At 51.6% G+C, this 18,496-nt stretch overlaps 5 protein-coding genes across 5 annotated transcripts; 4 read left to right on the top strand and 1 right to left on the bottom strand.

The window, feature by feature from the left end:
• Positions 1-482: 482 nt before the first annotated feature.
• TGAM01_v203037 (hypothetical protein) lies at positions 483-3,303 on the top strand (the record flags this gene model as incomplete). Its single annotated transcript, XM_018802393.1, has 4 exons — positions 483-654; positions 723-1,547; positions 1,673-2,265; positions 2,356-3,303. 4 exons carry the CDS (start codon positions 483-485, stop codon positions 3,301-3,303), a joined length of 2,538 nt encoding a protein of 845 aa, XP_018664311.1.
• A 1,613-nt stretch (positions 3,304-4,916) lies between these two features.
• Positions 4,917-5,819, bottom strand: TGAM01_v203036 (hypothetical protein; the record flags this gene model as incomplete). Its single annotated transcript, XM_018802392.1, has 1 exon — positions 4,917-5,819. The coding sequence occupies one exon, from the start codon at positions 5,817-5,819 to the stop codon at positions 4,917-4,919; it is 903 nt and encodes a 300-aa protein (XP_018664310.1).
• Positions 5,820-6,509: 690 nt separating this feature from the next.
• On the top strand, positions 6,510-11,452 carry TGAM01_v203035 (calmodulin; the record flags this gene model as incomplete). Its single annotated transcript, XM_024549114.1, has 3 exons — positions 6,510-6,568; positions 6,606-7,328; positions 7,390-11,452. 3 exons carry the CDS (start codon positions 6,510-6,512, stop codon positions 11,450-11,452), a joined length of 4,845 nt encoding a protein of 1,614 aa, XP_024406092.1.
• A 2,815-nt stretch (positions 11,453-14,267) lies between these two features.
• TGAM01_v203034 (hypothetical protein) lies at positions 14,268-16,119 on the top strand (the record flags this gene model as incomplete). The annotated part of the gene is made up of 3 exons (XM_018802390.1): positions 14,268-14,629; positions 14,709-15,798; positions 15,874-16,119. 3 exons carry the CDS (start codon positions 14,268-14,270, stop codon positions 16,117-16,119), a joined length of 1,698 nt encoding a protein of 565 aa, XP_018664308.1.
• An 88-nt stretch (positions 16,120-16,207) lies between these two features.
• On the top strand, positions 16,208-16,756 carry TGAM01_v203033 (hypothetical protein; the record flags this gene model as incomplete). The annotated part of the gene is made up of 1 exon (XM_018802389.1): positions 16,208-16,756. One exon carries the CDS (start codon positions 16,208-16,210, stop codon positions 16,754-16,756), a length of 549 nt encoding a protein of 182 aa, XP_018664307.1.
• Positions 16,757-18,496: the final 1,740 nt, after the last annotated feature.

Genomic DNA, 18,496 nt, shown 5'->3' with positions numbered 1-18,496 from the left:
CCGACAGCATTGACTCTCTTCGACTCGTTCCTTATTCTCTTTTTCCAATAGGCTTTCAGGCGCTTCTTTTTTTTTGAAAGCAAGTGTCCCATCTCCATCGTCGTCCCGGCCGCCCTGTCGCATCACCAATCAAAACCCACAACCACACGCTTTCCTTTGAAATTTCTCTCTCCCTTTCGGATCCGCGCGCGCTCGAGGCGATCCCAGCTCCAGCGTATACTCTCTTCTTCGCGCTCTTTTTCTCTTCACCTCGAGCTCTGGCTCCGAAGCTGCCCGTGCTTCCCTTTACCCTGGATTCCCGACTCGCTTCGCGCTCTATCCTTGACGCTGGCTGCTCCAATTTCGAAAATCCCGAACCGCTCGCCGATCCAATTGAGCCGTCGCCTCGTGTGCCTTTTCGTATAGCCTTGCGCGCGCAGTAATCCTTGCCCGCGTGGCCAACGTGCTCCAGTCGCGAGACTGGTAGCCTCCCGTTGCCCACCATGGACAGCCTTGCCTGTCATATCATTTATGTCAACCGCAGCGTTGGGGAGGCCCGGCTGCTGCGCGCCTTATCCGACGATCTCGCGGCCTCGCCGACCGACGGTTCCCCCGATTGGCAGCACGATCGCGTTCGAGAACTCGTCCAGCCTCTCCTAGACGCTTTTGGCGATGGTTTGTTCCTCTTGCTCCTCTGATTGTCCCTTCACTTCCCATGCTGACTCGTGATGCGCAACGCACAGTTCACGTCTGTTCCACCGGCGCCGCCTGCATGGCCAAGCTTATGCAACTCCACGAAGCCGGTTCCATGATCGATATGACACCCGCCATTGTTCTTCTAGACACACCCCACGACGAATGGATACCCGAATCATACTCCTTACAAAACGCCTCCTCCTCCGACCCCAACCTGGTAAACCGCGACGCCGAGATTCACACGCCTGACGAGAACTTGTACGGCTTGGCACTGCTTCAGAGGCTCATCACTGAAGCCCACCTGCGAAGCATCTCCAAGCTTGTCGTCCCCATTCCCGTCATCAGCTACCCAGAGTCCCGCGAACAAATGACCGACGGCACAGCCGAGCTCTTGTCAACCGCTGCCGGCACTCTGGCCGCCAGCCGCAAGCTCATGAGGAGATGCTTGGACCTTGGTGCGGTCGACGTGATTGTCGCCCCCCTGGGCCCCAAGTGTATCGCAACGCTGGAAATATGCGCTTATAAGGCCCATAGGGATGCTGCTAGGGACCAGCAGGCCATGATGGAGATCACAAAGGGGCGGAAGCGCTCCTGGGTCGGCATCAATGACCAGAAGCCCTATGCCTATCTGCGAGAGGCAATGGTCTCTGGACTGATGAAGGGAATCTGCCGCCTTTCCTCTGAAGACGACCATATCGCCGGTGCGCATATTGCCGTTTCTTCCGAACGCCAGGCTGTCATCACCGAGGCCGTAGGCCGCTGGCATTTCGATGCCCATGAGTTTTCCGACGATGAGCTGCTGGTCGCAGCTCTGCAGATGTTCCGACACGCATTGACCTCACCGGAACTTGAGAAGTGGCGGATACCAGCAGGTGAGTGTGTAGTTGGAGAAACCCCCCCCCCTGGAAGGTGCTAAGATCATAAGCAACCAACCCCCTCACTGAAAATGCCTGCATCCGTCCAGCCGCTGGAATTACCATCTGACCAATAATTTTAGACCAACTCATTAGCTTCCTTGTCGCATGCCGGGCTGCATATAATAGCTTTGTTCCCTATCATAATTTCCGTCACGTGGTGGACGTTCTTCAGGCGACATTCAATTTCCTCGTCCATATTGGCTCGTTCCCTCCTTATCCGACTTGGTCTCAACCATTGCCGAAAGTGATCAGGTCGCCAATCGCGGCACTGGTCAGCCCCTACGAAGCATTGACTCTTCTCATCACTGCTATTGGCCACGACGTCGGCCACCCTGGAGTCAACAACGGCTTTCTAACAACATTGAATGCTCCGCTAGCCCAGCTCTACAATGACCGATCCGTCCTGGAATCTTTCCACTGTGCTGCGTATTCGCAGATTCTTCGCAGATATTGGCCCGCGGTGTTCGAAGACAGAAAGATGCGTGGCCTGATGATCAGTTCCATATTGGCGACAGACATGGGCGTTCATTTTGACTACATGAAAAAGCTGGGCACTCTCAAGGAGAAGTTGGAGGCTGATAGAAATTTTGACAAGTGGAACGGCCGCCAACTTGAAGAGACCAAGGTTCTCGCGTGTGCGCTACTTATCAAGTGCGCAGACATTAGCAACGTGGTAAGTTACCTACAAATAGATGAGAAAACCCTCAAATTAAAATCTATCCATAATCGTCTGCGTTATTGAACGTTGCTGATTTGGTCACAGGCACGTCGTCACTCGACCGCGCTGAAATGGATGCATATGCTCTCAGAGGAGTTTTCCCGGCAAGCTTCGATGGAAGATGAGCTCGAAATCAGGTCATCCCTAATGGCAGCACCGAAGAAGGACATTCTTTCCCTCTCCAACGCCCAGCTCGGATTCATGAATATGTTTGCTATACCGCTGTTTCAGGGTGTGGCTGAGATAATGCCAGGCATGGAATACACCGTAGGCGAGCTCCATGCTAACATAAAACTCTTCGAAATCAAAGTGCAAGAAGAACAGGCAAAAGAATCACAAGTGAGGACCAGGACTAGGAGCTCCACTGTTGAAAACGACAACGAGATTAAGAATATCGAGATTTCGCCCGCACCGAGCCCTTCTACGGCTAAATCTGGTCACGATCCTCATACCCCGATTGAACATCATGATGTCAACGGGGTGACTTTTGGCCCCCCTTCCTCCTTTGACGCCATTCGAGACGATCCATTCTCTTGCCACCGACCCGACGAGCCAATAGAAAGTAGAATGGTGTCTCCGAAACACCGGACAAGCGATACTCCCGAGGGTAGCTTATCCACCGGGTACCATGCCGATTGGACCTCACAGGCCGCGAGCACGGCTACCGGCAAAATGACGCTATCACCAAGCACGCAGGGTACCAGCATAGTTAGCAACGAAGCCGGAGACCGCAACCTGGGCATTCCTGCGTATAACATGTCGCCGCTTAGCCTTAAGGGATCTCCGGCATCGCCACACCGGGACCGCGATCAGGAACGCGATCGGGATACCTCGCAAGCGGACGAAGACTCGCCCTTCGGAGGCAGTATCGGTAGAGCTGAAGGCAAGGCGCTTAAGAAGAGACCAAGTAGGTTTAGGATGAAGGACTTTCCCTTCTTTAAGAGGAGCAAAGGATCGAGCCCCCCCTTTCCCACCGCAGACACATCAGGATGAGGAGATGCAAGCTACTACCGGTGCAGTCACTGTAACAAGCTGCAAACAAACCTCAAAAAGGTCACTCTTAAGAAAACAAAAGACAGAAAAACAGCAAAAAACTTTGCGGCAAAGGAGCAGCATGTACGTACCACTACGCGATATGACACTCCCGCGACATGGCTACGATTATGGCCCTATGATTTACGAATGCGATTTGTGCGAATAACAGCCCTTTTTTTATGCTGGGTCACGGCCTTTCTCACGGATCGCGGGAAATTCTATTCATTCGGTTTCACGGTGTTGGATCCTTCAATTCGGCCATATCTTGTCAGTTTCGCGTTGCGTGCTATGACACTTTTTGAACGGATTTACCGGAAACTAAAGAAGGGATTCGAAAAAAGCAAAAATGAAAATGAGAGAAACAAGTAAAAAAAAAAAACACACAACCAATCTCATTCAGGTTCGGACCTGGATAGAACACATATACATATACACCTGTATACCTAACACATTTTATATATACTTGGACGGGAAGGGGAATGGCGATAAGTATATACCCTTGGGACTGGGTGTCGCGGCTTTGACTTTTTTTTTCCTTGTGTCACACACACTATTACACTACTCTCATTAACCTTTCCTTTTCTTCACCTCCATTCTTCTTTTCTTCTCTTTTCGCTTCTTTAGGGCTCAGGGTTTATTAGGGTGTTTAAGACATGTATGAACAGGAAGGAGAGGATGAGATAACTGGAGAGGGCGTTAAAACGGCTAGGATGCATAGGACACACTAGAGAAAGGCTGCAAGGTTCGAGAGGGTAAATGGGCGAGAGCTCATGGTAACCAGGAGGGCAGAAGACACTTGCATCGTGTTTTTTTGGAAGCCCCAAAGTGCGACAGGCATCTCTTGTTTTTGATGCATAGCCTTTGAGTTGAATACAGGTTACCCCGACGAAAACAAAATAAAGCGGGCATTTCAAGCTAGTTTCTTTTTACTGTTCCGACGTGCTAAAGGACTTGTCGTGTTTTTTTTTTTTTTTTCGAGTGAAAAAGAGGTTGATGTGGTTGTCTTGGCTTGTATATCTTTTGTCTTGTATGGTTGATTTGATATGTCTCGGATGCCGATTCAGTTTTGGTCAGAAAGGTACATTTTGTTCTATTTTTTTTGTTACTCTTCGTCATCTCGCGTTGCGAATACCAGGCATGTCACCACTGTTCCTTTTCTCCATCTTTTTTCCCCTGAGGCAGAGTATATTAGTTGATACCTAAAAGTATTTATGACCTTTATGTGCTTGTCCTTGGCGTAAAGAAGGAGGCGACGAGGAGTTGAAACGATGTCCTGGGATAACTGTTTACGTAGCAGCGGCCTTTTATCTGTTTTCTCACTTGACAAATGAGGGAGGGATTATAAGAGAGATGGGTTATCTAGGTTTTGGTAAAGTTGCTGGCTTATTGATCTATATATATTATCTGTTAGGTGGTGGTTTATTTTCTTTCTTAGAGAGAGCTCAGAGAGAGCTTAGTAGAGTAGAGGGAATTAGGGTGATGGACTACATATATGTACGTGCATAATACGTAAGCAACCGCAGAGGAACTATATTTTCACTCTTCAAGCCATAACTTGTCTTACTACTCAGTCAAAACGCCTCGTCCTCGCCCTCATTCTCATCCCCTTCCTCATCCCCTTCATCGTAATCTTCGTCGTCCTCCGCATCAAAGGCAAATGAAACATCCCCAAAATCCTCGTGGTCCAGCTCGTCACTGTCCTGGAGAATGTCGGTGATGGATCCGTCGACCACGTCAGCCACCCAGTCATCGCTTTTTGGATCTGGCTTATCAGCAGAAAAATCCGCCGGACCCGACTTCAGCTTTGTGGTGACTGCAGGCCCCCGAGAGAGATAGGGTCGTTGCAGGCACATGTACCTGACGGCGACCACGGACAGCTTCGAGAGTTTGGCATCGCCGCGTTGGCCCTCCTTGGATTCACGGGACGCCTCGACGTTGACAGAGATGTCCTGGAGTGCGGCAGCTGGATCGACGCTCGCTTTGGACGTGTGGGTGGCTTGGTCGCCGTCAGTTGTATCCGCCGTGCGAGCCATGATGAAGCCCACGATCAGCCAGACGCGTGAGCCGCCGCGCGCCAGCCACGTTTGCAGCCTTTCCTTGACTTTGGCATCGCGACGGACCTGGTCAATGGCGTCGTCGGAGACAAAGAAGTGGTATGTGACCGTGCCGGCCTTCACCTGTCGATCCCCGGCTTTGGTTGCCTCTTCCTCGAAACCGAGAATCTTTTGAACCGTCAATTTCAGCTTCAACGACTTGGACTTGGACACGGCCTCGCCCAGTTTGTCAAATGCGTGGCTGTTGGATGCCAGCACTGCCGCATTCTCTGATGTCCGCGTGATGGTCACGTAGTTGCGGCCTGGCTCTCTATAGTCCATGACGACGCGCCCCAGGATGCTGTTGACGAAGGCCTGCTCGTCTTCTCCTGGGGGGATCTGGACATAGTCGAGATGGTGGAGGAGGTAAAAGCGCTTCATGACAGCCTTGCGATGTATACAAGATATTCGCTCCCTATGTTATGTCTGCACTGACAGACAATGATAATGGCAAGTCGTTATTTATCGGTCATTGATTCGGCCAGGCGAGATCATTCCCATTGCCAGCAAGATGACAGCGACTGGCTGGCGATGGACTGCTGCCTATGTTTGAATGATGTCGTCCAATCATAGCGTTGGCGCCTCAACATACATGCATTTTTCAGCTCTACCAGGGTCTGCGGCATTTACCCCAGCATAGCAAGAACAGATTGGGACTTTGCCTATTACTGCTTGAAAGCATGTACATTTACGGCTGAAGATGCATAGGTACTGACGTGTCAGTTCATTTCCGTCCACCAGCCTCGTCGCAGCAGCTGCAGAGCTTGGCCAATACCAAGGCGCCACGAACAAGATCGCGGAGACGAATTATGCTTCATTAGATTATCAAGACGAGAGCAATATTTCAGAGTTGACTCGCGTGCTAGGCAAGTGCCTATATCTCCAGCACAACCGGAGGTGTGATTGGCGTCTACTCATTGATTCGTAGCTGTTCTTCCGCGGCTGCCGTGCAGTCAGACTCGCTCTTTGATTGCCCGTTGGACAAGTTCACGCCGACTTCAGCATTGATCCGTTTGATGAGCCGACCTTGCCATACCCGATAAGTCGTCGAATTGCCGCTACGCAGTGACTATGGACCTCCTTCGGATCACTGTGGCTCAAACGCCAAGTGGTGCAGTACTTCATCCCGAGTATAACTGCATAATTCTGCGTTGCTGAGGCTAACAGGCTGAAGGACAAAGCGAGCGGGGGCTGCCATCTCAAAGTCCAGTATGGCTCCATTGGAACACTGTCCGAGATCACGGCCGATGCTGTGCAAGAGCTACTCCAGATGAACAAGTCCATCAAATGGTACATGGAGGAGTTTGTAATTCATCTTCCGTTCCAAGAGCCAAGGGCCCAGGAAGTCTCCGCAAGCCTGGCAAGATATGCGGCATTGTTAATCGAGGCGCTCCAGTTAGATTTGGGTGCCCCGGACCGCAACGCTTTACACATTGTCATCCAGGTTATGGAAGATGCCATAGTCCTCCCAGATGACTGCATTGAAATTGGTGCTTTGCGCTGGGAGGTTCTCCAGAACGTGGATCTATGGCCCGGTGAGGCCAAGCCCGCGAGCGTCTCTGTAGTGCGCCTTTTGGGAGTCCCGGCGAGAGAAGTTCCTGTGGTTTCGACTGACGAACCTGACTCGGCATCGACCTTCAATATACTCGCACTGACGGCGCGTCCACGTTCTGTGGACGACATACCGCACAGACTCATCACTAAATCCATATACGATGTCGTTGACAAAGCGAACACAAAGGTAGACGCCTGCGGATCAACGGGTGAACGCCGCACAACACTCACCATTGTGCGACCAGGCTCGCTGGACGCCTTGAAGCGAGAACTAAACAAAAACAAGCGATACGATGTCGTCCATCTCGACTTACACGGCAAAGTCGAGGACCACAAGTATGTTATCGTACTGGTTGGTGTTCTTGCTTGTTGTCTGTTCCAATGCTGACTGCCAAAGGGCATATGCTTTATTCATCAACGAGATCCAACGTGACGCCCACATGGTCTCGGCGAAAGATCTCGCCTCGCTTCTAAGCAGCCACGGGATCCACACTGTGATCCTCAATGCGTGTCAGTCCGCTGTTGAAGGCGAAGGCCCGGCCGCCAATCTTGCCAAAGCTCTGATCCAACACGGCATCCAGATTGCCATCGCCATGGCCTACAAGGTCTTGGATGTCACCGCAAATCTCTTCGTCTGTAGCCTCTACGATCAGCTGCTGCGATTCAACCAGTCCCCTCTCCTTGCTGTTCAGGCCGCGAGGCAATGTCTCATGAACAAGCGCACCAAGAAGACCAGCTACTTGACTGAAGTCCCTCTCGATGACTATCTCGTGCCGTCAGTGTACATTCGACACAGCGACGCCAGTTGTGTCGCTAGTGGGCTGAGTCTTTTAAATCTCGAGATGCTGAGGACGATCCCACCCGAGCTACCTCCAGATAGGTCAGTCGACGTCGACGTAAACCTGGTAGGGAGGGAGGGAGACCTCTTGATGCTTGAAACAGATCTCATGCTGGAGTCGTGCGTCACAGCTATCGAGGGGCCTCCTGGTGTCGGAAAGTCGGCTTTGATCAACAAGGCAGCCGAGTGGTGGAAGTCGACGGCTTTCATCGATAAAGTCGTTAGAGTTGGCTTTGAAGACTTGCAGTCTCCTGAATGTCTGATTGGATTTCTGAATCAAGAGTTCGGCACGGACTTGACAAAGCTAGACACGCAGCTGGAAGATGCCAAGGCCAGAGGACGGCGTATCCGGACAAAAATCAAGAACGTGTTGGCACCAACGGAACCGAAGCGGAGAGGCGGCGCGAGAGGAAACCTCCCAAAGACGGCCAAGGCGAAGCCCGAAACGGCGCGCAAAAGCAAATTCTCAATGCGGCACTCCAAACTCCTTGTCATCTTTGACGGGGTCGAAGCCTGTGGTCCTCGCAAACTATCCGAGCCTGTCCTGGAACTGATGGGCTACTTCTTGGCTGTCTTCCGGGACGCACAAGTCAGTCTCTCCGCGCCAGACCTGGACCCAGCCGCCCAAGAACCAACAGCCCCCAGTCCCTACACGAGTTTTGTAGTAGTCACCACGAGACGCATGCCCGAGATTGCCGTTTTAAACCCACCAACGACAGAGTCCACAGGAACAATACCGAATACACAACAAGCTCAAAGAGTGGTGCGCATGCTGGCACCCCTGGACGAGGACAGAACCTTGCTGCTTACGAGACACATACTCGAGAAGACCAACCGACATCCAGATGTCAAGGACTGGGAGGGCCTCCTTGTTCGGGGACAGCTGGGCAAGCTCGTGCAGGGAAATCCCCTAGCCCTCAAGATGTTGCTGGGCGCGTTCAATCCCAACGCCCACAATCTTGTCGGTTTCATGCAGGCTCTGTTTCGCGGAGACGGGATATGTCTCGATAGCAGTTCGTCGGAGACAAATCATGACGCTTCAGCCGCACTTCCAGACTTGACACAAGCCGTAGACGACATCCGGCGTCTTCTTGACTCTGTCGAACAATCTTCGATGGTGATTCGGGCATTGTACCCTTTCTGGGCTCCTTTTCAGCTCCAGACTATACAGGACTACCTCTCGTATATTGACCTTGAATATCAAAAGGGTAAGCGAAAGTCGATTAATCGGTACGCAGTATTCGGGGACCAAGAGCTGGAACTCCTCTTCAGAAAAAATCAGGAACTTCCCAGCTCCAACAGAGATATCGCAATGACGATCCTACAGCCTTTCATCGACGAGGGCTTTGTTGTCGTGGGGAAAGCAGTCGACAAGCAGGGCCAGTCCGAAAGCGACTACATCACGCTGCATCCACTGATCCCGCTCCTCTTACGGGACGAGAGTCGCAAGACCGATGATGCATACAGCATGGCGCGCAAAACAGCGCACGCCGTGATGCCCAAGCTCTTTCGCTACCGGATCAAGACGTGGCCGAAGCATGCCGCATACTGGAAGAAGGCGTGGGACAGCCCACGCGAGACGCTGCGATGGGAGTTTTTCGACTTTCTAGGCGCGACGTACCGGGTCCTCGACATGCGGTCAAGCATCCTCACCATCACCATGCTTGTAGACTTGGCGCATGTAACCAACAAGGGCCTGTTCTGGGATGCTGGACGACGGCCGCTCATGGCGGGCTTTTGGCGGACGGCCACCGATAGCATGCACCGAGATGGGCATGACATTCACGAAGCGCCTCACCGGCCAGGCTTTGTGCCCCTGACCGACTCGCTGATGCGAATCATGGGCGGTACGAGAGGTGGTCGCGGCGGGGTCGGCGTACGATTGCTCGCCGAAATGCAGGCCAAGTTCTTGCGCCTGCAACACGCGCTGTCGGCTGAGCTGGCCGAGATGGCCTTTTGCCTGGCGTTGGTCGACTACAATACGCGCCAGGATGAAGATGCCGCGCGCAAGTGGTTCAAGCGGCTGAAGGAGACGTACCACCATCGCACCAAGGTCCCTGGAGCAGATGCTCAGATACGGCTCATGTTTGATGACATGCTGCAGATCATGGAGGTCTCCTTCGCCGCATCGAATCCGGCGCAGAACTTCAGCGACAAGCAGATGGCGGCCAAGGCGGGTGCCCGCAAGACAATCTACAAGAATCTGGCACGAACAGGATTCGATACCAGCGGATACGACGCTGGGGCATGGAAGGCAGTAGCGCTGAGGGACAAGGATGGCGACAGTGACGATGATGACGATGACGATGGCGATGGCGGCAGTCATGGCATGTTGGGTTTGGGAAACTCTCTCCTAGGGCGCGACGAGGGTGTCTTTGTGGCGATACTTCTAGCTCGGCGCCAAATGGAAGCACGGCCATCCAACGTTGCCGAGGCAAGAAGGCTTCTCTACAAGGCCTTCAGCAACGATTTCGAGGTTGGCGAGAGCCCTGCCAACGCCGCTTACATCCACCGAGCTCTCTCCGAGATGGTCGAGGAGAAAGCAGCGAGACAGGCATCGGGACAAGCGACAGAGACTGTCAAAGACGAAGAAACCCGACGGGACTACTGGCGCCGAGCGTTGTATCACTGGGAACAAGCCTTGCAAGTGGAAAGCGATGCTGGCTTTAAGAAGTCGGACGACCAAGTTCAAAAAGAGACTGAGAGGACAATGATGCTGAAGAAAGAGGTGGATGGTGTTGAGAATGCGTTGGAAGATGTTTCTCAGATTCCTACAGATCCTTCTTCCTCAAAACGCGATGGGAAAAGGTCATGGAACCCCTGGAAGTCCTGGACGGCCTCGAGAGCAAAGAAAAAGGCGCAAAAAGCCGCCATAGTAACCCAATTCACGGCCGAAGCAAAGGGTAAACTCGAGGATGCTCAGGACGCGCAGGACGCCCAGGGGGCTATACGCAAAGGAAAAGCTGCCGAGTACAAGGCTGGCGAGAAGAAACGTGATATGAAGTTTTGGGCCAAGGCCGGTAAACGGGCTAAGACCAAAGGGCGTCCTGGACCCGAAGCCGAACCCAACATGATGCAGCTCAAGCTGATGGCTCTCGGGCCTGTCGAGAGGCGGAAGGCCGAGCTCGACTCCAAGCCTGGGCCAGCAAATCCCAAACCAGGCAGAACCCGCCGGCCGCAGCAATGGATGAGCAAAGAGGAAATGGCTGATGCAAAGGAACAGTTTTCTCTCATCTCGAAGAACGGTGAATACATTACTCCCAAGGACATGGCGGCAGTCCTTCGAACCTTGGACCAACCAAGGAGCGACCAAGAGATTCAAGAGATGATTGAAGAAGTGGACACGACCGGCAGAGGGGTCGTGGACTTTGAAGATTTCCTAAGCATGGAAAAGCCAGACCAGGTGCCAGACACTGAACAGGAGCTGCGAGAAGCCTTTGGAGTGTTTGACACGAACAAGGATGGCTTCATCTCTCGAGATGAGCTACGGGATCGAATGCTGTTGCTTGGCGAGAATCTGACTGATGATGAGGTTGATGAGATGATACGGGAAGCTGATCTGGATGGAGATGGGAAGATTAACTATCGGGAATTTGTCCAGATGATGCGTAGGGCAATCTGAATGATGATGTTTTGTGTAGACTAAGTACCATCTTGACGATAGGGTTTGTTGGGTAAACATTATGGGAAAATAGGCTGCATACCAGATGTCTAGCGACCTGACCTGCATTCTTTGGAGAGCTTTACTTCCTGATTTTCGACAAAGCTTGATTGTTACTTCGAAATTTAGCTTTGTTCCATCTTGAGATTTCATAGATTATTTTAAATCTCCATAAGAAATCACAGCTTATACTCTTTTCTTTTTTTAATACCTTCTACCGTTGTACCTTTTTCCAAGCCAACTTTAACTTTAATTGCTTATATGAGCGGATATGATATAGCTGTTCTAGCTGACTCTAACAAAGGAGTCGTTTTCGATTTCTGCGTGGCCTCATTGCCTCATACATGTACCATCTACGTAAGAATAGCCATTCTGCTGTAGATTGTAGATTCCAATTCTACTTGTTCGCTTGCAAGATTTTGGCGATTGCAATTGGGCATTTTTATAACTTCCAGTCCCGCCTCTACTAAGTCCGAGCTTAGCTGATGCAATGGTCGCAAAACGGTTTGACAAGGTCACAGTTGACACCCCTTGGTATGGCTACAGCCACATAATGCTTGCGTAAGACTTGAACAGCGATAACAGAAAAGTGGCAGATATATTTTGTCTGGTTATCACGATGGAGAAACAAAAAATGAACCACGCGTTCGGATATGACAGATACTAAGGAATCTCCATCTAATGTCAAACACATATATAGTGTATCAGTCTCTTTGCAACACTTGATTCCTAAAACACGTATGAGCCTACATGTATATGCAGATAGCAGCCATCCCTAGGTAATCTCTAAATAGATTCAGATGAACAGAGTAGGTCATAGGTTTTGAATAGGTCTAATAGACGAAACTTAGCTAACATAATAGATATATTCTAGAACTACTGCCCAAATAATCATTGGCTGCAGTTGATGCCTCTGTTGATGATAGAACAAGGGTTCTTCGTCAGTTGTCCAAATTCGCAGCAATCATATGAAACGCTTTGCGCTTCTGTTTCCGCCCCTGCAGACACCATATTACCCCAATCTAAGACGGGAAATTTTACTACAAACTACATAACCTACCACAAACCCGCTCACGAGAGATATATGTGCACGCAGTCAAGATGATGGCTCGTATGCTGCCAATGTAATTTTTGCTTTGAGAGCCAAAGTTTTATACAATTTTTTTTTTTCATCGTTCTCGCATTGCGGGTGCCAGGTAAGTCGCCATTTATTGACTTTACTTCTCTCTCTTTTCATTCTGCTTCTTTTCTCTAATTGACTTTAATCTTATATCATGGCAGCTTATTGTGACCTCTATGCATGTTTCGTTCTTGGCTTGAAAATAGGGCAGGATTGAGTGGAGTAATTGAAGCGGCATCTCGGGACAACTAACTACATTCACGTACCTGTTTACGCTTGTTCTCCCCCTGTTTTCACCGCGATTGAAAAGTCAGCAGAGGGGGAGAAAGAGAGATCTCCGGGGACGGGGTAAATCGACTAATTTAGTGATGCATGACTAGTATTCGTCACATGTATCCTTTGTTTCCGCCTGAAAGAGTAAAGAGAGGGAAAAGAGGAGGGGAGGGCCGAGGCATCTTGGTGGATGGGCCGTGTAAGTGTGCGCGTGGTACGTATAGCTCGATGGGGGAAAGGCTCGCTGCAGCCAGCAGCTTGGCTGCCTGTCTAGGAGGTAAGTAGGTATCTCTAGAAGGAGAAATAGAGATTCAATGATAAAAAATTCAATAGTAGCAATGTAGTATTTGAATCGGGACTGCATCTGTGAAGTAGTATTTAGAATGTGGGGGGGATCTTGGGTTTATCCAAGTACAGTAACCGAGCCTCCCGCTTGTAAATTTAAGCTGCAAGATGGAAACACATACGTAAAACGGCATTTCCCTCTTTCTGATAAAAGTAGGCCATGCGATATATACCGTTATATGTGAGTGATTAGCACGGCCGTGCCATGTACCCTGCCGTTATAGGCATTAGATACTCCAACTCGGCTCGCCTCCCCGCACTCGCAAGGACCCCATATCCGAAATAGACAGCAGCTAAAAATGCCCCGGACAACTACTACTAGCAGATTGTTCGTCGTCTGTTAATATTGGAAATACCGCTACTATTTAATAGCCGTCCGTTGCCGCCAATTGCCCTTCATTCTCCCCCGCTCGCTTCACAGGCAATGACGCGTTTCTCGGCTCTCAAGTTCTGACTGTGCCTCTAAAACCATTGTCTTTACTCATCTCAAAGCAGCTTTTTAGAGCGTCCACTACTCACATCCAGCAAATCTCACCCCCTTTTGTGATTACACTACATAAGCTTTTCGATCTCGATAAGCTTGTTATGCAGTGGAGACGTTAAGCTCTTTTTGCTCGTGCCAGCTATTAACTACATGCGTGCGTGTGTGCGTGCGCGTGAGTTTAAGAGAGAGAGCGCTCCTTCGTTGGAAAAAAAAAACAAAGAGCTCCGACTTTTCTTTCTCAATTGACGCCGCGGTGTTACCACACCAGAGGAAAGAAAGCTGCTAAAATTCCTTTTCCCATCAATCTTGTCTTTTGCTCATTAATTGGTGTGACGCGAGTATACAAAGTCACCCGTACACTAGCAGACTCCCACGGCGCATTGTTTGCTATATATCTACATGTACGACTCTCGGAGTTCATCACGGACCACTTTCATCCATTCAATGGAATCTGAAAGGGGCATATAAAGACTAACAAGATGGCATACAGAATACCTCAAACTCATTATCTGATACATCAATCTATATCGCGTACAGCAGTGAAATAATCGACCATGGCGGAACCACTCATAAAGGCACCCGTGCCAGTCACTCTCCCTCCACCACCACCCACCGACTTCATGACCGCCGATCAATGGGAGACACTCTGGGCTATCCTCGATGGCGTCCTGCCGTCCATCGCGCCTGCATCTGCCATCACGGACAAGGACACGCAGATTGCCATCCCTGACGACGAATTCAACAGCCTCATAGACAAGGTTCGCAGCTCACTGGACGGTGCTCCAAGCAGAGAGGAGATTGCAGAGTTTCTCGCCTTTCGGCCGTCTGCGCATCCCGAATTCCGCGAGGACTGTATACGGGGCTTGGGCGTATCGCCGGCGAGGGCCAAGCTTGCGGGAGTCCTTGGAACACTAGGGTGAGTGTTGGTTCCTCTCTATTATATACGGCCCTCCCTCTTCAGGAGAGATGAAAACTGACTCTTATGAAAATAAAAGAACACACGCCGGAAGCCTGCTGCTAACAGGCTACTGGAGCCCCATCACCCAACAACCCACAAGCACCCGCGAAGCCATCGTCAAATCATGGACCACCTCTCGCTTCTCGACATTCCGAGGTCTCGCAAAGTCCATGGTCGCCCTGGCCGGAAAGGCAAACAGCACCACCAACCCTTACCTCCATAAAATCTCGGGATACCCCGACGTCCCCAAAGACTGGAAGCCCGCGGAAGGGCACGACTATGTGTTCCTTCAGGTGCCTCCTGCCGCTGCCGGCAAGGAGGACGAAGTACACGAAATCACCACCGACGTAGTCATTGTCGGCTCAGGCCCCGGGGGTGGCGTCTGCGCCAAGAATCTCGCCGAGGCAGGGCACGAGGTCCTCGTCGTCGACAAGGGATACCACTTCCACCCTACATATCTTCCCATGCCACAGAGCGCCGGACTCGAGTATCTGTTTGACCATAGCGGCGCCTATGTGAGCGAGGACACGAGCATATCCATGACATCGGGCAGCTGCTGGGGTGGCGGCGGGTCAGTCAACTGGAGCGTGTGTTTCAAGCTCCAGGACTACGTACGCAAGGAATGGGCCGATGAGGGCCTCCCGCTCTTCACGTCGCCCGAATTCGACGAGTGCATGGACCGCGTATGGAAATTCATTGGCGCCGGGTCCGAGGCCATCCGCCACAACTTCAGCAACAACAAGCTGCTGGATGGATGTAAGAAGCTGGGCTGGCACGCAGGCGTCGCCGATCAGAACACCGCTAACAAGGAGCATTACTGCGGCCATTGCCATCTGGGCTGTGGCCTGGGAGAGAAAATGGGGCCGGCACAGGCCTGGCTGCCCGCTGCAGCTGAAGCTGGTGCCGATTTCATGGAGGGACTCACTGTCGAAAAAGTCCTCTTTGATGAGGATGGAGCGACGGCAATAGGAGTCCAAGGTTCGTGGCTAAGTAGAGATGAGCAAGGTGGCCTTCACAAGGGCGTCGGAGATCGTACGCAGAGGAAGGTTGTCATCAAGGCAAAGAAGGTCATCTTGTCCGCTGGGACTTTTTGGAGCCCTGTCATCTTGATGAAGAGTGGTGTTGAGGTAAGTCTGTGCCTACTTGACCGTTCAACATGGTTGAATCCTCGCTGACACAAACACACCTCTGTCTCTTTATAGAATCCGCAACTGGGACGTAATCTTCACCTCCATCCCGTCAACTTTTTGATGGCTGTGAATCGGGAAGAGATTCGACCATGGGAAGGAGGCATCATCACGAGCTGGAGTGGTGAATTTGAAAACCTCGATGGCAAGGGGCACGGGGTCAAGCTAGAGCCGTTATGCATGGTGGTGAGTACTACCAAACAGGAGGAGCCCAGCAAAAGTTACTGCCACAGTGCTCGCTCCAAGATTGGATTTCGCTAACTGCAGGGGGTTCGGCCATGCCATTCAGCCATACATGGCGTTTTCACTACAAAGTTGGAGCAGCGGCCTCGATACCAAGCTCTTCACCATGAGATATCGGCACATAAACAACTTCATCTCACTAGCCCGTGATCGAGACTCTGGCCGAGTATTCGTCGACCCCGAGACGGGTGAGCCGCGAATTGAGTACTCACCATCTGATTTCGACCGCGAGAACAATCTAGAGGGAATCATTGGGCTCGCCAAGATTGCCTACGTCGGTGGTGCGACAGAGATTCGAGCGCACATTTACGGCCTGCCGCCGTTTATACCCAACGCCTCCGAGCAAGCAAAACACGTTCAAGACAAAGATCCCGAGTTCACAGATGCTGCTTTTGGCAAATGGTTACAGCACTTGCGCACTCTGGGCAACAAGCCGCCCGTGTCTGCCTTTGGGTCGGCGCATCAGATGGGAACGTGCCGAATGAGCGCCAGCAACGAGTCAGGCGTGGTTGATGAGAGGGGAAGCGTCTGGGGAAAGAAGAACTTGTTTGTTGCAGACTCTAGCGTGTTCCCAAGCGCGAGCGGCGTCAACCCCATGGTCACGGTCATGTCCATTGCAGACTGGATATCACGGGGTGTCTCTAAAGAGCTGTAGGGGAAAGATAAGGAGCCCACGCCTTGGCCTAGCTACTCATTGGATGAATTGGACAATCTCGGTGTCGTTTCAAGTAGTAAGAACAAAAGTGATTGGACGGAAACATCTTCTTGTTTCACAATTTGACCTATAGGGATCGAGGCTCAAGCGCGCTCGGCAGACCGGGAACGAATAGGGAAAGGACTCGGGGTGCCGGATTTGATGGCCTGCCTTGGTAAACGAAGAATGGAAAGCCACTCTACATTTGACCGAGATTCAACGGTGGATTTTGTCTCTTCGCCTTTTGCTGAGGCCAGATCGACTTGCCAGGGACCGACATGCTGAGACTAGGCCGACGACCCTGTTGCTTCAACCCAATACGCCAGGCACGCCCAAGACGGGCCGGCCCTGTAGCACTTGGGCACAAATGAGTCAGGAACAAGGCCTTATTGCTACCGTTGCAAGGTATCGGCCTGGTGCTTGGGCACCATTCGGCGTATCAATCCAGTCTGTAGGGACGTAGGCACGATGGCACGACGGCAGACCTATTACAGATGCCCGTCCACATGACTCCTCGGTCACGAGAGCATTGTCCGTTTATCTTCCTTCTTTCTTTACTCTAGACATACATAGGCATGTAACGTCAAGTTTTACTCTTGCATTCAGGCCATCGCTTGGGCCTCGTGACTGACTGCTGGGCGGTATGGCGGCCAAAAGAGAGATAGCAGCCATGCCGGAGTCGAATGATGAGAATCTGCTCCGAGCAACGGCGACGACGTCATAGGGTGCTAAGAGTAGAAAATATGAACATGGGTTATCGAAAATTTTTAGACGCCGGTTAGAAGGGGCTCAATGGCCACCCTGGCTCATTAGGTATCGACGCAAGGGAGATATGGCGAGGCCTAGAAGCTTTCCCTTGTCCCTTTCTCTATACCGAGGCGCGCTTGTTACAGATCAAAGGATCATTTGTGTTTCTATTCCTGACCAAGTCGCCGTTGGCGTGAAGTGTAGTGGGACGGTACTTCTGGACCCGTTTCGTGTCGCGTGGATGAATTTGGTTGCCTCCCGTGCGGGAATCGTACTTAGATAATCAGCCAACACAGCTGGCAGATCTTTGTGGGGTTAGCCACACTTCGCAAGGCAGACACAGCCACGACCCTTGGTGGGCAACGAGTCTGCCGCGCCACGTTAACGATTAGCGGGCATACCGAGTGGCAGGACATCGACGTCCGGCTAACGAAAAGCCATGGGCCGGAGATGCAGGAAGACGTCAAGGGGGCCATGGATGAGGTTTTGCAGTAGCCCATGACGGTATCTGCAGCTCTTTCAGCTGTCCATGGGTTGTTGCATGATTGCCATCCATCCACAGGGGGTGTCGGGTCGTTTTCGAGATACTCGGCAACCCGTCTCGGTCTTGTCGCTGCTTAGTTGGATGGCCGCAAGCACGCACACGATGATACAACAGGTACGTCGTAGAGCTGTAGAATGGGCTTGCAGCACGGGGTGCGCGCCTTGTGTTGCCAAACCGGCTAATGCAGAGAGAATCCTTCTATATGAGAAAATATTGCTTCGACTGCGGCATCCTAGCATGCAGAGCTCTTCCTAGCCACATCTTCCTAGGAGGAGCCAATATGGATGCTTCGTAGGACGACCATTTCTTCATGCCGGGGACGGAGCATTGTAGTTGGTGGCTCTGGCAGATCGGTGAAGACCCTCGTCTGCGTGGGGCCCGCAAGAGCCACTTCGGGGAAGGAGAATTTC

Source organism: Trichoderma gamsii (assembly GCF_001481775.2).
Source record: "Trichoderma gamsii strain T6085 chromosome Unknown Scaffold_8.2, whole genome shotgun sequence".
NCBI classification, from domain to species: Eukaryota; Fungi; Ascomycota; class Sordariomycetes; order Hypocreales; family Hypocreaceae; genus Trichoderma; species Trichoderma gamsii.
This window is presented reverse-complemented; position numbering and strand designations above follow the sequence as displayed.